This window comes from Protopterus annectens, chromosome 5.part0 (assembly GCF_019279795.1).
Source record: "Protopterus annectens isolate FY-2018-M chromosome 5.part0, PAN1.0, whole genome shotgun sequence".
Lineage (NCBI taxonomy): Eukaryota > Metazoa > Chordata > Ceratodontiformes > Protopteridae > Protopterus > Protopterus annectens.
In genome coordinates, this window is record NC_056735.1 from 154990949 (window position 1) to 155010887 (window position 19939).

At 41.8% G+C, this 19939-nt stretch overlaps 1 protein-coding gene across 7 annotated transcripts in view; it reads right to left on the reverse strand.

Moving 5' to 3' along the window:
* The window catches only part of INPP4A (inositol polyphosphate-4-phosphatase type I A), a 1931511-nt gene that overhangs the window by 745947 nt on the left and 1165625 nt on the right, over window positions 1-19939 (reverse strand). For all 7 annotated transcript variants that reach the window (XM_044072185.1, XM_044072184.1, XM_044072183.1 and 4 more), the window contains one exon: window positions 15132-15304. In XM_044072185.1, the coding sequence (XP_043928120.1) occupies window positions 15132-15304 (173 nt within the window). The remainder of the gene's footprint in view (window positions 1-15131; window positions 15305-19939) is intronic.

Here is a 19939-nt window from a genome sequence, read left to right on the forward strand (position 1 = left end):
AAACACTGGTGTGTGCATATAACACAAAATATGTAAACACACACACACACACACAATAAACTCTCATGTATAACAGGTGGGAACAATAGCTTTTTAACATACAGGCTATGCTATCCATAATACCTTGGAATGTATATACAAAAAGGAAAGAGTACTGATTATATTAAGAAAGCAGAGTGTAAACAGCAATGCTGCCAGAGACACATTTGGAAAGAAATGGGTGTGTGAATTTGACAATGAACGGATTTCAGGATGGATATTCAGCAGAATATCAGAGACAAAGTAAAAGGGAAGTAAATTATACAAATTGCTAGAGGGGCACTGATAATGATGGAAGGGGGGAAAAAGAAAATACTTGTACATTTGTAGCAGTAATGGGCTACTGGCAAGGCAGGAGGATGATTAAACTGGTGTGCATTCAATTTCCACCAAAAAAGAATAGTTGTGTAAAATCTTACCATAACCATAGATGTCCTTCTCTTCCATGTTGCAGTATTCTAGTTGTGGGATTTCTTGCCCTCAGGCGACCCGTACGTTGGGCTCCTACACAAAAGCTTCAGCTTGGCTGTTGCAGCTGCATGGGACGTCATACATAAGGCCATAAACCAGGGGGCTTAAATGTGAAGTCTGCACGCACAATCTTCAGAACTTGAAGCTCAGCAGGTAGATAGAAGACCAGCAGGAGAAGATGCCAGTGGTGTCAGGTATGGGACCCTGGGGTCCTTCTGTAGCATAGATAGGTCCAGGCTGATGCTGGGATGAAAGAAGAATGATGAGAGGGTTACTGGTGGGTGGGAAGGAATACTGCAACATGGAAGAGAAGGACACCTAGGGTTATGGAAAGATTTTACACAACTATTCTACGTCCTTCTATTCCTATGTTGAATATTCTAGTTGTGGGAGAGTATCACAGCTTAGTTGGATGAGAGGGTGGAGAATGCAGAAAAGGATTCTATAAAGCCCTGTAGGATTGCCCTGGCGAATCCTGCATGTGTTATGGAGACTTAGTCTAGCTTGTAATATTTGGTGAAAGTGTGGACAGTGGACCATGTGGCTGCTTCCATAATGGAAGCCGTGTCAAGACCTTTTAGGAAAGCCTTGGAGGTGGCCATTGCCCTTGTGGAATGGGCTTTTACTCCCACTGGGGGTTTATTCCGTGGTGGGAGTAGCAAAGACAGATGGCTTTCCTGATCTAACATGTGATGGTTTGTTTGGAGACTGCCTTGCCAATTGCTCTGGGATGGAAGGAAACAAAATTTGTTTAGATTTCCTAATGGATTTAGTATTGTCCAGGTAAAATCTTAGTTGCCTGTGTACATCCAGGGAGTGGAGGAGTTTCATCTCCCCTTCATTTGTGGGAGAGGGAAAGAAGGTGGGCAGGTAGATAAGATAGGTTTAGAGACAAATAATTGACCACCTTGGGCATAAATGAGGGGTTAGTTCTCAGAGTGACTCTTTCCTTGTGGAACGTGGTGTGGGGGGGGGCAAGCCTTTAAGGCTTGCAGCTCTGAAATCCTTCTGGCTGATGTGATAGTCACTAGAAGGACGTTTTTCCATGTACATATCTGAGGGGAAGCTGTCCCAGCAGGTTCAAATGGGTGCTGGGTAAGCTTTTCCAGGATGTAGTTAAGGTCCCAGGGTGGAGGGATAGGCTTTTTTGGAAGTCTAATGTGTAACACCCCTTTTAGGAAGAGTGTTACGTCAAGCCTGGCTAGCAAGGGGGGATCAAGAGGCAAGCAGGCTGATACTGCAGAAAGATGTACTTTCACTGAAGAATAGGAAAGTCCATTTTTTTCAGTTGACACACAAGTAAGAACTGGGGAGGGATCAGCAATGCAAGGGTCCCTTTCCTTGTCTAGAGACCACTTAGTAAATCTTTCCCATTTAGCTAGATATGATTTTCTTGTTGTAGGTTTCCTGGCCTCCCTCAGGACTGAAAGCACGTCCTCCAAGTAGTGGTGTCTAAATGGGATCAAAAGTTTATCACCCACAGTGTCAGGGACAACATCTGCAAGTATGGGTGGAGGAGAGTTCCTTTTTCTTGTGTCAGGAGGTCCACTTGTAGTGATTGCCCTTGGCTAAATTATGAAGTAGGGGGGACCAGTGCTGCCTTGGCTGGTAGGGAGTCACTAACAACATTTTCGGTTTGTCCTTCCTGATTTTCAGGAGGACTTTCTGAATCAGTGGGAAGGGGGGAGGCATAAAGATACTTCCCCTCCCAGGAGATGTTGAAAGCGTCTACTCTCCAGGCTAGAGGGGAATAGGTCTTTGAGCAGAAGGTCTGCAGCTACCTGTTCTGGGAGGGGGGGGGGGGGTGTGTGCAAACAGGTCTATTTGAGGAGTGCCCCGACGGTGGTCTATATCTAGGAAGACAGTACTGTCCAGCATCCATTCATGTTGTGGAGAGGATGTCCTACTTAGGAGACCTGCTTGCTTGTTGTCCTGAGAGGGGATGTAGGTTGCCTGCAGGGACAAGTTGTGGCGAGAGGCTATATCCCATATCAGCAGGGTTAGTCTGCACAGCTATGCCTTTGTCCCTCCCTGTTTGTTGAGGTACCATATTACAGTGGTATTGTCTGTTACTATTAGAAGAACCTTTGGTAGAAGCAGAGGGGTAAAGGTTTTAGAGCTAAGAAGACTGCTGTCATTTCTTTGACACTGATGTGTTTGGCTTTCAAGGAAGGCTGCCAGTTTGCTTGAACCCTGTAGGATGCCACTGTTGCATCCCAACCTGAATCTGAGGCATTTGTATGCATTACTTGAGTTGAGGAGGGGGGGTAGGCTGACGTGGAAGGCCCAGGTTTAGCAGGAATTGTTGAATCCACCAGCTGATTTCTTTCGTTAGACAGGGGAGAAAGGGAATTACTTGTTTCAAGTGATTCTGGTGCTGGGACCAAATGTTTTTGAGGTATCACTGTACCTTGCGCATATGCATTCTGGCCAGTGGTAGCATAGGGATGGTCACTGCCATTAGGTCCAGGAGTCGAAGGAATTGCCTTACAGTCACTGTCTGAGAGTGTAGGACCTCCTTGAAGTGGGAGGTCAGGGAGAAAACCTTGTCCTTTGGGAGAAAGGCCTTCATTCTGTCCGTTTGGATTCTGCAACCCAGGAAAATTTTGTCCTGCTCTGGGTTCAAGGAGGATTTCGGAAGGTTGAGTGTGAACCCTAGATTTTGCAGAAGGGACATGGTGAAGTGCAGATGAATTGAGAGGGTATCTTTTGACTCTGCCAGTATTATGATGTCATCCAGATAGGGGTAAATCTGAATTCCCTGAGTTCTGCAGAAGGCAATGGCCAGGGCCAGGCATTTTGTGAACACTCAAGGGGCAGTGGACAAGCCAAAGGGCAAATCAGTAAATTGGAAATGAGAGGAGGGCCCAGAGAAATGCAGGAATCTTCTGTGGGAAGTCTTGATGGGTATGTATAGGTAGGTCTCTTTTAGGTCCAAGATGGCCATGAAAGCCTTGGCTCATATAAGAGGTAGCAGAATGGGAAGTGACAGTATTTTGAAGGTGGGCACCTGAAGGTAAAGATTTAGGAAGGACAGGTCTAAGATGGGTCACCAAGGGCTGTCTTTCTTGGGAACCAGGAAGAGATGGGAGTAGAAACCTTTTCCTTCCTGTCCTGAGGGAACAGGTTCTATTGTGCCCAGCTTCAGCAGGTCTGTCAGAACCTGTGGAATGAGATGTTGGTGGTTTTGGGGGGTATGGGATGCCTCTCATGGGAGGTTTTTCTTTCCAGGAGAGGAAATATCCTTTTTGGATTACGAATAGTACCCATTGGTCTGAGGTTATGGTTTGCCAGAAGGGAAGGCTGTGGGGAAGGAGTGCTGAGAGTGGAAGATGGGCAAGCCAGTCACACATTGTTGGGGCCTCCTCTGTCCTGAAAGGGTTGTCTAGGCTGGGGATGTGGGGCAGCAGGTGTGGACGTAGTGGGTCTTCGTGCACCTCTTCTAAATCTTGAAGAGAAAGTACCCGTCTGGGTAGGGTTTCGCCTTGCAAAGGTAGCTTTAGCTGGGTAGTTTCTGTAGTACATGGGAATGGGGGACACCAATAAATGTTTTATGTACTGCAATTCCTTACTTTTTTCTTACAGATTCTTAAAGAGAGCTGCAGATTGTTTTCCAAAAAAGAAAATGTGATCCAGGGGGGCATCCAAGATCTTTGACTTGAAGTCTTCTGGGAGATTCTGAAGTCTCAGCCAGGAGTATCTCCTGAGAACAGAAGCAGATGCTGCAGAGCAAGCAGATGCTTCTGCAGCATCATAGCTGCATCTAATGGAGTGTGTGGCTACTTATGTAGCCAGAGAAAGTTTGGAGGAGATGTTAGCCTTAATGGGGTGATGAGGGATAGAAGCCAGCATGGAGGAGGCTTGAGAGACCCAGTTCAGAGCATATTTGGTCATGTGCACCTGATAGTTAATGGCTCTGAAAGTGGAAGAGGTGTATACCTTCTTGCCAATCCTATCCATAGATTTCCTGTCTTTATCCGTGGGTAGGAGTGAGGCAGAGGGAAGAAGCCTGGATTGCTTATGAGGGTAGGAGACAATCACTGCAGGGTATGCCAAGGGTGGTTTGACTAAGAACTTCTGCTTGTCAGGCACCTTGTAGAAGTGATCTGGTCACTTGGGGGCTGGTGGCTGAGAGTATGGGGCCTTAGATGCAGAATTAAAGGGATCCAAGTATACAGGCAGAACTGGAGGAAAAGCAGAAGGGGAGGGGGACTCAACTTGAAGAAGCTCAAAATACCTCTTTTGGGTATCTCTCATTTGTGAGGTATCCCATTTGAAATAGTCTTTCATCTTGGTGATGACCTCACCAAATGTAATATCCTCAGGGGGTGAATCCCCCCCCCCTCAAAAGATTCCTCATCAGGAGAATAATACTCCTGGGAAGATGCAATTTGGAAGGTGTAAGATACGGAGTCCTCTGAGGAGGAAAAGGAAGTATCATGCTGTTCTTCCTTAACCTGAGATATCATGGGGGAAGGTAAGAGGCAGAAGCCGGCCTAGGGCAAAGGTAGAGTAGTGGAGGCTGAAGGCCTAAGGGCCATAAAGGTCTGCATCAGGGAAGAAGTGAAGGACTGCCAATCCGGTAGACCTTCTGCAGTGGAGAAGGCATGCTTGGTTTTCTGTTTCTTTTTAGCCGGGGTGGATGTTGGAACTGGCCTGGAATCAGGTTTTATAGGAACCATGTCAGAAGTCAGGTCCCGGTTGGAGGTACCACAGATTCTGGTTCCTCCTCGACCTCAGCGGTAGTCGGGGTCTGGCTTGGCTCCATGGACGTGCCGGTCGTCGGCTGAGCAACGGCTTCACCAAAGGTCGTCACTGAAGTCGACGGATCTGCCAGGTGTCCCTCAGCTCCTAAATCGACAGCTGGCAGAGCATCCAGTAATGGAGCAGCAGGCGAAAAGGCCTAGGAAACTTGGGCTTCTTACACGGAGGTTCTGACTCGGCCTCCGAGGTGAGATCCATTTTTAGGGCTTACCACTTAAGGCGCTGGTTTTCTAAGTAGAGGTTTAATGCAGCCAGATGGCTGCATAGGGTCTTCGGCACAAACAATTGACAAATGCAGCAAGCAGAATGGTCATGCTCCCGGCCTAAGCAAAACACACACCTATCATGGGCGTCTTTATGAGGTATCTGCCACCTGCATTGGCATTTACCCTTTTTACCTGACATCGGCTATAGATTGCTACAACAAACCAAGCCTTAGCAATAACAAACGTATATGAAAAATGAAAAATCCAACGGGTGACTTAGCTTTATTGAGACATCTGATGAGAAGGAGCGAACACATTCTGCGTCGGTCTGCGGCTGAAAAGTTCTTAAGATTGTGCGTGCAGACGTCAAATTTAAGGCCCTTTGGTTTATGGCCTTACGTATAACATCCCACGCAGCTGCAACAGCCAAGCTGAAGCTTTTGTACAGGAGCCGATGTATGAGTCGCCTGAGGGCAGGAAATCCCACAACTAGAACACTGCAACATAGGAATAGGAGAACATTTGTTATTATGGAGCTTAAGAAAGTTTTGGGAGAAATTATACTTTTTCAGCAAAGAATACTATTTTTAGGTGAGGACTCTGGAACTTGATTTGCAATAGTGAGGATGTATCAGGGGGACCTAAAAGGGGAATATAATAAAAGAGTGTAGATTTCTGAAGAAATTATGAAAATATTTGGCATGGTAGATGTAAATTCAGTAGTAGCAGTAGTAGGAATTCAGACAGAATTTACATATTATTCTACAAGGTACAATAACTGGGCTATACTAGATAGAAATTATATTTCACAGGATCATTTGCATTTAATTGAAAGTTTTGACATACATCAAATAATTAATTCAGATTATGCATCAATAAAAACTAAGATAAAAATGCAGTGTAATGAAGTAAAACCTACCTGTTAAAAAGAGAGGAATTTAAGGAATGGGTAGTGGAAATTATTCGAGAGTTATTAGGGAAGATAAAAATATCTTAAGAAGCTATATCTAGTGAGTGGGATAAAATGAAAATGAAGTTCAAAAACATGGTAGAAGTAAGAGAAGGGTATGGTTAAGAAGTAAGAGGAATTGCTTAGAGGGGATGACAAAGATTAAAGCATTACAGAATAAGGGAAATCTCACAAAACAAGAAGAGGAGCAAATGTAGAGTGTTAAAGAAAAAAATAACAGAGTATCTGGATAACATGCATGAGTTTATAAAGACTGACGTTATGCAACTATTTTTGATAACTCCAGAGCATAAAAACCTTCAGCACAATGAGTTAGGCAGCAGACAGTAGAATACAGTGTTGCCAATCTTAGGGAGCCTATAACAAGAAATAACCAGACATCCTCTACAGGTTTTAAAGATATTTCAGAAATGTTATAAAAATTTATATAAAACTAAGTAATGTGGAAAACAACAAAGAGTGCAAATGGAAATATTTCTGGAAGACTAACTTAAGTCAAGGTTAGAGGTAGATGATACTCAACAACTAACAGGACAGGAGAAGATGAAATAAAAACAGTGATGTACAATCAATCTTCAAGAATGTATCCAGGAACAGATGCTATTCCTTTGGAAGTTAGCAGGAAAGAAAGTAATAAAGACTTAGAATATTCTGTTTAACAGCATTTTAAAAAGTGGAAAAGTACCATCATATTGAAAGAAATCTGTGGTGGCTGTATTACCTAAGAACGGTAAAGACCCATCAGTCCCAGCTTCATACAGACCAATTTCAATTATAAAAGAATGGCAAAAATGTTGCCAAAATTAATAGATATGGGTCAATATGGTTTGTGGAGGGGAAGCAAACATCTGACGACATTAACAGAATAACGATGATCCAGAGGAAAAAGAATATAAGAAAATACCATTATTGTTAGTGGAGCTAGATGCAGAGAAAGCATTCAATTGAATAAGCTGGGATTTTATGAGTAGGGCAATGGAAGTATTTGCATTCCATGACACAATAATAAGGTTAATTAGGAGGATATAATTCAAAATGGAAAGGGATAATGACGAAGCGGGGGGTGGGGGTGTCAAGAAATAAAGAGAGAGAGAAGCATTTTAGATGCATGACTCAAGACGAATAACCATACAGAATATTATATTCATAAAGTAGCAGAAAGTATTCTAAGAACTAAGCCAACACAAGAATGGAGAAAGGATATTTTGCCAAAAGGATTGACTGAAAGTAGAGTTAAAAAAATGGACAAGAGGGCGCTGAAATCTACTGGAGAAAACTGGCAAAGGAACCAAGCACTGGAAGCAAATAATGAGAGACAGAAAGGTAACAGAGTGGGATGAGACTAAGATTATGCTTGGACTGCAGAATAGAGATTGCCTTCCCTACCTGTTATTAATATCACAACATTGGCAAACAGACAGGGATAGAGGAATCTTAAGTGAAAGGCATGCTCTGGTGGAGTTTTTCAGTCAAATCTAAGACAGAATCTACTGCTAAAAAGGGATATAAAATATTTCATGATAATTTTAAGATAAATTGGAAGTGATTAGAAAAGACTGAGAACAGAGACTGGAAAAGCAACTTACAAGAGAGCAATGGGAGGATATTTGTATGGCTTCGAATAAGCAATAAGTGTTTGCTTAGGTATTTTTATACCCCCAACAGACTTCATAGAATTTTTCCTCGGGTAGATAGCAAATGTTGGAGGTGTGGTGGGGTTGAAAGAGGTAACTGGGTACATGTATTTGGGGAATGTTATGAGTTGGCAGATTTTAAAAATTCCATACAGAGTACTCTGTCAGAAATAATGGGTGAGCAAATGGCTGTAACTAAAGCTGTACCTTTTTTAGCTGGAATACAGGATCTGAATTGCTTAGAAATAGAAAAGCCTTATTAAGTTTAATTCTGTTGACTGTAAAAAAAGCATTTACTAAAAAATGGAAATCAAAGTCTAAACCAACTGTATTGGACATATTGAATATTTTAAGAGAGATAAAATAACTGAAAGAAGCTTTAGAAAAGGGAAAAGTACAGTTTTGTACCTACCATAAATGTAGATGTTCGAAGATTCACATTGCTGCAGTCATAACCTGTGGGTAGTCCGCTGTCCTCGGTCGGCCCGAATACCAAAGTGTTAGGCTGGCGTCGGTCATGGTCGCTCAGATCTGACGTCAGTACGCCGTGGTATTAAAGCGCATGACCGACGCCATATCCTCAGTCTTTCTTGCCCCAGATGTCAGAAGGCCTTAAAAAGAAAGGCCATAGCCAAAAATAGAAAAATACCCAATCACCAAAATAGCAACAATAGATACACCACAAACCACACAGCCACCCCAAACTACAGAGGGGAAGGAGGGAGGGTAAATTAGACTGCAGCAATGTGGATCTTCGAACATCTACATTTATGGTAGGTACAAAACTGTACTATGTTCTTCATCTCACATTGCTGCAGTCATAACCTGTGGGTAGAATCCCAAAGCAAAGGTAAAGGGAGGTTGGTAAAATCAGATAGCATTAGGAGCTGCTAACATGCCCTGTAAAACTGCAGTGGCAAACCCAGCCCTAGATTTGGAATAAAGAGGAAGATGGTAATGTTTAGAAAAAGTGTGCACTGAACTCCAGGTAGCTGCCTCCAAAATATCCTTAGTAGCTACTCCCCTTAAAAAAGCAGTAGAAGTGGCAGTAGCCCTAGTGGAATGAGGTCTGATTCCAGCCGGAACCTCCTTGCCATGATGAGAATAACAGAAACCAATGCAATGCCCAATCCACTTAGAAATAGTTTGTTTTGAAACAGGTTTTCCTTGAGATCCCAAGGCAAAAGAAATGAATAACTGTTGGGACTGCCTGAACCCTTTAGTTCTGCTCAAACAGTAACGTAACTGCCTGTGAATGTCCAAAGAATGCAAAATTTTCTCCCCCTTATTTTGGGAATCAGCATAAAATGTAGGCAGATGAATAGATTGGTTTAAGGCCACATTAGAAACAACTTTAGGCATAAAAGTAGGACTAGTACATAGTGAGACCCTATCCTTATGAAATATCAGGAAGGGTTCAACTGCCATTAGAGCCTGTAATTCAGATACCCTTCTAGCAGACGTAATGGCCAACAAAAAAGCAGTCTTCCAAGACAAAAACTTCAACTCTGAAGTAGCTGCAGGTTCAAATGGAGGTAAAGTGAGCTTTTCCAACACAAAATTGAGATCCCAGGAAGGAGTAGGAGCTCTACGTGGGGGTCTTATGTTCTTTGCCCCTCTAAGAAATTGCTTGAACAAAGGGTGAGAGAATAATGGTGGGTCACAGTCATAGTGAGCAGAAATGGCTGCAGCATGAACTTTTACAGAGGAGAAAGACAAACCCTTGTCTAATAATTCTGTAAGATACTGAAGTGAAACACTCAAATTAGGCACTGAAACATCAAAGCTCTTTGTTTTGCTCCAAAGAAACAGTCTCCTCCATTTATCTGCATAAACTTTCCTTGTACTAGGCCGTCTGGCCTCCAAAATGACATTCAGAACTTGTTGAGGAAGCTGCGACCCCCCCAGGGTCTAAAACAGAATACGCCAGGCTGTCAGATGCAGGGACTGAATCCTGACATTGCGGAAATGATTGCTTGCCTGGGACAAAAGGTGTGGAATTAATGGCAAAGGCCAAGGAGGCTCCCGTACTAAAGTCCTCAGCAGAGGGTACCAGTGCTGCCGTGGCCAATCTGGAGCTATCAGAATCATGCAAGGCTTGTCCTGCCTGACCTTTAGGAGCACCTTGGGAAGGAGAGGCAGAGGGGGAAGGCATAAACGTGAAGGTTGTTCCAACTGAATGATAGAGCATCCACTTTCCAAGCTTTTGGGTGAAACAGCTTTGTGCAAAACTTTGGCAGTTGGTAATTCAGTGGAGAAGCGAACAGATCTATGTCTGGAGTCCCCCATGCCACCGTCAACTGTTGAAAGACATGAGGATCCAATTTCCACTCGTGAGGATCCACCATCTGTCTGCTCAAAACATCTGCTAAAGAGTTCTGTGCTCCTGGCAGAAACCTTGCCTGAAGGGTGAGGTGCATACTGAGAGCAGTCTCCCACAAAATCATAGCTTGTCTGCAAAGAGGGTACGAATGGGTACCCCCCTGCTTGTTGATGTACCACATGACTGTTGTGTTGTCTGTCCGAATCAACACTTGTCCTGGGTGAAGTAAATCCTTGAAAGCCATCAATGCAAATTGGACTGCTAACATCTCCTTCATGTTGATATGCAAATGTTGTAGTCTGGCAGGCCACGTGTCTTGAACCCATTTTCCATTGAAGTGTGCTCCCCAGGCCATGTCTGAGGCATCTGTCGTTAAGATCTGACTCGCCTCTGGTCGGGTCACAGAGAGTCCCTTGTTTAGGTGACATTCCTGAGCCCACCACAAAAATTCCCTTTGGATGCAAAGTATCATCTGAATGACAGTGTCCAAATCGTGGCAGTGTTGAGTCCATACGCTTTTGAGATACCATTGTAGCTTCCTCATATGCAGTTTGGCATTGGGAAGCACCAGAATACAAGATGCCATGAACCCCAAGGCTTGAAGGACTGTCCTTGCAGTCAGCCTGGACTGTAGAGACAATTGTTGGAAGTAAAGGGTAAGATTTCTTTGTTTGTCCGGGGTCAAAAATGCCATCTGAGAAGCTGTATTCAGTCTCACACCCAGAAAGCACATGTCCTGAGAGGGTACCAGACTGGACTTTGTTTCGTTCACAGAATACCCTAGGCACCTTAATACTGCCATAACATACTGTAGATGGTGAAGTAACTCGACTTTGTCTTGAGCCAGAATCAGGCAATCGTCCAAATAAGGATAGATTTGTATTCCCCTTAACCTTAAGAAGGCTATCACGGTGCCAGGACCTTTGTGAACACCCTGGGCAGTAGATAAGCCAAAGGGCAATGCAGAGAACTGATAATGTAAAGTCCCAGCCAAACGCAGGAACCTCCTGCAGCTGGGCCTGATAGGAATGTGAAGATAAGCCTCTTTGAGATCCAGAGTTACCATCCAGTGATCTTTGCCTAATAGAGGCAGAAGTTGTTGCAAAGTTAACATCTTGAATTTTGGAATGTCCAGGTATGTGTTGAGAATAGACAAATCCAGAATTGGCCTCCAAGTGTTTCCTTTCTTTGGTACAAGAAACAGGCGAGAATAAAATCCTAGGCCTACTTCTGACGGAGGGACCCCCTGGATAGCCCCCATTTTGAGAAGTAAAGAAATCTGTTTGTGAGCCTCCACCTTTTGCTGAGAAGGAACGTCTGGCATGCCTTTGAAAGGAGGCACGGTGTGAAAATAAAACTTGTAGCCTCGATCTATAATGTCCAACACCCATTTGTCCTGAGTGACTAAAAGCCAATTTTTCCTGAAATGTGCCAACTTTCCTCCCAGAGGAGCTGCCAGACAGGAGGGATCTGGCAGCTGGAGATACAGGTCATGGGGTCTGTTTACGAAATGGCTGACCCCTGCCCTCACCCGAAGATTGTGCAGGGGAACTCCACATCCTAGGCCGAAAAGAACCTTGAGCATGAGCTCTGCCCCTGCCACGTCTAGATCTGCCCCTAGACTGTAAATCAGAAGAAGGATAAGCCCATCCCTTAGTAGGCCAATTTCTGCTAAACTTAGGGGGCTGCACCTGTAAAAAATCCTTAACTGTTTGCATAGACTTAGCTTTGTCTTCCATTTTCTTCAAAACTGACTCCACAGGAGAACCAAACAGAACTTCAGACTGAAGGGGAGCATCCAAAATTCGAGCTTTAACATGCTCTGACAAATTCTGATCCTTAAGCCAGGCGTGCCTACGAATAACTGATCCAGTGGCAGCCACCCTGGAAGAGGCCTGAAGAGCATCAAAACCACACTGCAAAGAATGCTTACCCACCTGATCAGAGGCATGAACTAAATCCTGCAATTCCTTACACTCAATGCCCTCTGCCAAAGCATCTACCTTAGATTTCAACTGACTCAGGAGAAAGTTCTGGTACTTCAGCATATGAAACTGGCAATTCAAAACCCTCATTGCTAGAGTGGAAGAGGTATACACTTTTTTACCCCACCTATCCAAAGCTCTAGAATCTTTATCCATAGGAACTGGATTCTTTACAACAGAAGCCCTGACTCCCTTAGGTCCCTGGCTAATAGTTTCTGGGTCAGCTCTCGGGCTTTTATACAAATATTTATGAGCCTCAGGCACTCTGTAATACCTGTCAGGCTTAGGCAAAGAATCAGGATTAAGGGAAGCTTCAGAAAACATCCTGAACAACATCCAAAACAGGGGTATAGCCAAGGGCCTATGCTGTGGTAAAAACAAAAATTCCCTAAGTCTCTTTCTAGAATCTGAGAAATCCTGACCTTCCCACTTAAAATGCTCTCTCATGGAATGCAGGGTTTGAGAAAAAGAAAAATCCTCTGGGGGGGAAGCAGAAGGACTAGAATCCTCTGCATCTGAATCAGAATAAGGAGGAAAATCCTGAATGTCTTCAGCCGAAGACTCCGAGTAATCTGAAGAATGCTCCAATCCTTCCACCTCTGGCTCTACCCTAGGCCTCTTATCTGGAGGGGGCAAGGAACCCCTGATTAAGGTAATTAAATCTTCTGCCATTTTCAGCATATGCTTTTTAGGTACAGAACCTGCAGAACTAGGGCTGACGCCAGAGGAAGACAAACCAGGCCTGACCTTGGAAGGTACCTTAGAGACAGAAGTAGAAGGCCTAACCACCTTATGCAAAGGAGGGACTACAGAAACCTGAGAGGCCCCCTCAGCCTGACCCAACTCCTGAGAGGCCACATCCTGCAAAACTAAAGGCTCCCCCTGAGACTCAGCTGAAACCTCGGCTGGATCCACAGATTCCACCGTAGTTTCTAAAGAACCGGCGTCCGTAACGGACGACTCATCCTGCTTGGACTTTAACGATTTTTCCTTACGCTTCTTAGCGGTAGCGGGCGTCAGAGGATCCGACGGCATATTGTAATTATACCGCTTACCGAAGACAAGCCTAGCACAATCTAACCTGCGTTTAATGGTGCGCTTATTAAATCTAGTACAAAAGCGACACCCGACTACGTCGTGCTCAGGCCCCAAGCAAGGAATACAAAGAGAGTGGTAATCCCTATGAGGTATCTGTTTCCCACAAGAAATACAATTATTCACTTTTTCTGACATCCGGATTTAACTGAGGCAAGAAAAGACAAAAATATTCCCCAGCGGTACTTAGCCAACTTGGTCTTCGGTCTGAAACTCAGAATACGAAAATTTCAGGACGCCGAACGGCACTTGCAAAATGCTGCTTCTGCTTCGGACCATGCGGCAAGAAAGACTGAGGATATGGCGTCGGTCATGCGCTTTAATACCACGGCGTACTGACGTCAGATCTGAGCGACCATGACCGACGCCAGCCTAACACTTTGGTATTCGGGCCGACTGAGGACAGCGGACTACCCACAGGTTATGACTGCAGCAATGTGAGATTAAGAACATCCACAAATTGCATAGAAATAAATGGAAAATTTAGGAGCAATACATGCGGAAGAATGTTCAGGAGGAGCAGGAGTATGGTTTAATGGAAGGCAAGGATTCAGCAATTTATTTAATATTGGACTTATGACAATTACAAAGCAAAAATAAGAGAGATGTGATGTATAAGGTAGGTAAATGGAAAATATATTGATGTGTTTTTTGCTTTTCTGTTACTGTATGTTTGCCTACGTCTTAGGTAATAATTCAATAAAGATGGTAAACAAAGGGATGGCAAGTATTCCTAGCAATCCATAATGTATGTTTCAGGGAAGCAAAATCAGACATGGAACTAAAAAAGTCTGAGGTTAGCAAAGTAAATGATCAATAAAGTCAAAGTAAACTTTATTGTCATTTAGAACTACACATTATTGAGATTACAAAGGAAAGTAAAACAACATATACAAGTAGTAGAATAAACATAACTAGCAAATAAAATACTACTCCCAATACACACAAGAAAGAGCAGAGACATTTACTAACACCCATTTTCGAAAATAATTCCCTCCCCTTTGTTAAATTAACGACCTTAAAGTAATACAAAACACACTACAGATTGAACAATGCCCAAGTTATTTGTCTAATATTGGATTTGAGCGGGTTAAATAATACTACTAAAGGGGTTGGGATAGAGAGAAAGAGAGACAGCTCACTGGACACAGTAGATTACAGAACATAAAAAATGTAGAACACAAAGAAATACCTAATAGTCTATGCTTCCATCCAGTTATCAAAGCCTAAGAGACTATTAAATTATCTCATTCAGTTCACATTTCCTTAAACTTTTTCTTTAAAATACAAACTGGCAAGCTGCACAATTGCCAAATGTAATCATATCACTATTCATACTGAACTGTATGTTGCTATGACAGTTTTCATAGCCTGAAAACGTAGGACATCAATATTCTGACGAGTACCTTTCAATACACATTTACTCCAAGACATATAACTAGCAAGGAATACTGCAAAGAAAGTAAACCTCCTCTACCCACCAAATGCACAAGCAAAAATCCTCTAAGAACAGCAAAAAGCTGCATGTTCTAATGTAGTGTGGATGAGTTTCGTTTATTTCAATTTACACTTTTTTTAGCTGCAGACAATTATCTTAAACAATCACAGCACCTGTACTTTGACTGCCAGCATTTAGAGACATACCGTTTGGCAGAAGACAACATCACGACGGTACTGCATGCTCAGGTACATAGCTATTGTAGGGGCACTGTCTTGCATTAGTAGGAACACCATAGCTTTCTTGGCCTTCTCGCTCATCATGGTTACACAGTCTGCAAGTGTTGTAAGTAAAGGGTAAAGTGCATCACTCCATTCACCTAGTTGCAAAAACAGGAAAAGGATAAGGAAATATTTAAATATGCTTATTCAAAAAAGGTGTCTACAAAATATGCATACTACTCTTCATAATGTGAACAATAATATTTCTCTGGCTTTTCTACTTAAGTGTCTCTGTCAACATTTCAACTTACAAGCGATGGTTAAGTAAAGCAAAATATACATCTGTCATTCTACAGCTACTAAGGCTATCTCATCCATGCAATGAGTGAGTACAAATGTTCCCTTTTCATGAAGGCCTACAGACATCTCACCTCCATAGACTACAAATGTATATACATAGAAAACACAAAGTAACAACCATTGCAAAGGGAAGTAACACAATATTATAAAAAGAATCAAAACCAGGCAAAATCATCATCCTTTGGATGAGATGTTAAAATGAGGCTCCATCTGTTGAGAGTTGATAACTCGTAACTCAAGTGGATATAAAAGCCTTATGAAAAGAGAAGGGGAAGTTTCCTGATACCCTGAACAAATTTCCCCTAGTAGTACAAATACCACTTCAGGGCTCCTTTACCAAAGAGTTTATTAGCCTAGTGGGCCTAACCATGTCAACAAAGCATAAATAAAATAAACAAACAGTTCTGAGCTATAACCACATGGTATGGACAGCAAGTGCTAAATGACTGTTAAGAGTATATGAATCTTTCTAGGACGCGCAAAGGCAATGGAATCTGTTCAGCCCCCTCCTTGTCTGACTCCCTTGAGGGTGATCAACAGGACACTGAAGTTCCAGTGACATAGTCTTCACAGAATAGAAATCCTAAGATAGACTTCTGTAAATGGTGCATGGGAGTAAGACAGCTGTCTTGTTGATTAAGTCTCCAAAGTATCTGTCTTTGGAAGCAGTTTGTAGGAATCATGGAGCTATTGTTTCATGACGACACGTGAAGACATTATATCATCTTGACATGCTTAGAAGTTATTTACTTTTACTTAATCATACAGGTCTATGTATCTGAACATTCGGAAAACTGATTTTTTTTAATTTGTGCTTTAGTAACTGAGAAAGTCCAAATGAGTCAATGGCCCATTTTCAGTGGATGCCCAGGAAGAAAACCTCCACAAGAGATTCAAAAACATTTAAACAATAGTTGATGAGCAAATATGTAAAAGGGGTGAAAAGCCACACAACAGATTAAATATTTTACAATGATCTGGAGGAGAAAAACTCCACAAACACACACAACATAATTTTGTAATAGTTGACAGGTTATTATATGCAGGGGAAAAAGCACCACAACAGATACAATTCTTAATAGATTGGGGTGTACCTTACACATAAGGGGATAAGAGCCCCCACAACAAATTGAAATACAATTACAAAACACTGCTAAGAGAAATTGTGATCAAGCATACAATATTTACTGCAAGAAGCAAGACAGTGCAGAAGTGGACAGCCTATGTCATGCAAATACTTATTTAAAATACTGACTATTTGGAAGTGAAAAATAAGTATTCTGATGCCAAAATAAAAAACAGACATGTTGTTTATACTCGCTAAACATGCTTAAATGCAATAACTTAACAAGCATGATTAAAATAAAAATATATAATACAATAAAATAAAATAAAATTCATCTGATAACGGTAATTACAGCAGCAATAAGAACCAATCATTTGCCTTCCTCTTGCTAATCATGGGTTAGCAAATGAGGAAAAAAATAATTAAATCAAAAGTATCATACTTAATTGCAGCAGCAGCTACAATGGAGCGCATGTGTGTGTGAGAGAGAAAGACAGCATTTGTTTGTGTGTACATGCAGGAAGAGGAAGCTTTAATACTTTGTACTGTAAGTGTATCGCTTTTTTTATTACTTATTTCTCCATGCAGTTGATTACAATAGGACATCTAAGGTGTACATAGTCAAAAACGTATGACTGCTGTGCACAGGTGTGTGTGTGTGTGTGTGTGTGTCCGCACACACATCTGAGTCTGTATATGTGTGGCAGACTACATCTGCATCTCTTTGTGTGCATGCATTTGCAAGTGACTATGTGTGCGTGCGCATGCTAACGTTATTAGAAATTTACACAATTTATATTTTGGATGCAAAATATGTTCCTCAGCAACAATTACACATCCTACAGCAGCGTTCAAACACTAGATGGAAAAACTATTTTAAATTAAAATACAAAAAAAATGTATATACAAATAAATCCAAAATAGTTTGGACTTTCAAGACGGCAGCACACTAACAGCTTGTTTCTAGCTCTCCCAGTGTGAAAACAGAAATTCAGCAGAGAAGGCCAGTAGACTTGTGTTTATGGGTAAATTTCAGTAACAGGCTAGGAAGTGCACAGTCTGTACGCCACGAATAAAGAAATACAGAAGACCTGGAAAAAATCAACTACAAAAAGTGAGGAAGAAACCTTGACTGAGAAAAGTTCTGCAGCTGTTCACAAAAGGCAATGCAATCTTCAGACATGACTTCCAATAGCCTACAGGGAGATATAAGACGACTGCATACAGACCTGGCTAAAATAAACAAAACACTGATGGAGTATATCAACACAAACAACAAAAAATGGAAGAAGCTTTAAACAGATAGTGAGATGAGATGATAAAGCTGAGAAATCAGAGGTCAAAATGAAGAAAAGATTGGCTGAATATGAGATGCTTCAAAAAATAAATGAATTAGGACAGAGCATGTAGAGAAAACATGATATTTTCAGCTATACCAGAGAAGCTGGAAGGAACAGACTGCACTAATTTTATGAAAGCACAAATAAGCAACTGGACTGGTATTCCAGAGCAGTTGTTGTTAGTTGAAAGGGCACATCATGTGTTTGCTCCAAACCTAGCTACAAGAAAGCAACCTAGACCTTTAATAGTAAAAATGCAATCCTACCAGCAGAGGGAGTTGATTCTGACAAAATTGTGGCAAAAGGACAAAAATACTAAAAGTGGGAGACAGCAGAGTGTTTGTGGAGAATGATTACTCATTGCACACCAGGAAAGAGAGAACTAAACTCATGCCGGTATTCAGAGAAAGTCAAGATGCAGGTGGGAGATTCAGACTAATGCATCCAGCTGTCTTTAGGGTATTCTTGCCTGGAGGGACAAAATCATTTTTTGATGAGGTGCATGCTAAGGTGGAAATACAAAACTTTGTCCAACAAAAAGTGACCTGTGAAACAGGAGGAGTTTCTGCTTCTTGTTCCTCTGGTAATAAAGACCACAGAGAGACTGTACCTGTGAAACCTTTTTCAGTATTTCAAAGGAAAATGTTGGAGAGAAGGAAGGGAGCATGAGAGCTGACCAGAAGAATCGAGAGTATGTTGGAAATGAAGCAGAGACAGGATTTGGGTGATGGAGAACAACAGTAATAAAATCAGTAACTTAATGTGGGATTACAATAAATATTACAGAACAAGAAATTCTGGAAATATTAGACTTTTTCAAAATCTCCTGGATTTGTTGGGGACACTAAAGTATATGCCCCACTTCATGTCATTAATGTTCAGAAAAATGCTATGCGGAGGGGAGAAAGCTAACGGTAAGCAGAGAAAATACTTTATTTTCTTAACAGTACTCTGTGGTGCATGGTTTTCTTTGCATGCTATTTTTAAGTGTAATGTGTATTGCAAACAGGTGCTGGTGTTTTTATTTTTCTCCCATCTTCTGTCTTTCATCTTGTACAGTTTTGAGAAATATAGGCAATGCCATGCCAACAAAGGAGCCTGGTCAAAGAGTCATGACAAAGTTAAAATTAATGTTTTTTTTTTCATTCTTGCATGGGGAAATGACTAGCTAAAGCAACTTAGGCTGATTAGTTTTAAGAGGAGCACGTAAATGAAAAACAATACTGAATATTATGAGGCTTTTTTAGCAAATGCATGTAATACTAAGTAGCAATTCTGCAGCTGGTCTTCATGTCTCCATGGAGACAATCTGATAAAGAGAAACTGGAGAAAGTTACTTGGAAAGGGATTGGCTAAAGAAAAAGAAAAACAAAAGAACAGAGAAATTGGCTAGGACATAATGTTCCCTGAATACAATCAGGGGTTTTCCCAGCTGTGAGAGCTTTAAAGACAATACAAAACAAATTAGACTTGAAGTAAAGTTTTTTCATTTTTATTTCAAATGCAATGGGGATACTAATATAACCTGGTGCTTTTGTTTTTTTTTCTTTTCCTTTTCTCCCTTCTTCTGTTTTTCTTTGTTCAGTTTTAAGAATTGTAGGCACTGCACGGAAAAAAGAGGAAGTGGAGAGAGGAAGGGTCTGGTTAAGAGAATATGACAAAAGAAAAATCAATGTGCTTTTTCCCAAGCTTGCAAAGGGAAATGACTGGGTTAAGACCCTAGGTGTTATCCAGTAACAAATTTATTACAAAGCATGTAAATGAAAAATAATACTGAATATTATAAGGCTTTTTTTTCTGGTGAACAAATGTATCCTTACCACTGTTGTGTCTGGTTTGCATGTCACTAGAAGACAATTTGATAAAGAGAAATGGCTTTGTGAAAGTGTTTTCTGAAAGCATTCAAGAGTTTTATCAGCTGGGAGAGCTACAAAGACAGACAAAATCAAATAGCATTTATTAATAGCACAGGCTGCAACATGACTAACCTTTCTTTCTGGTTAACTCTAGCCTGTCTGTGTGGCTAT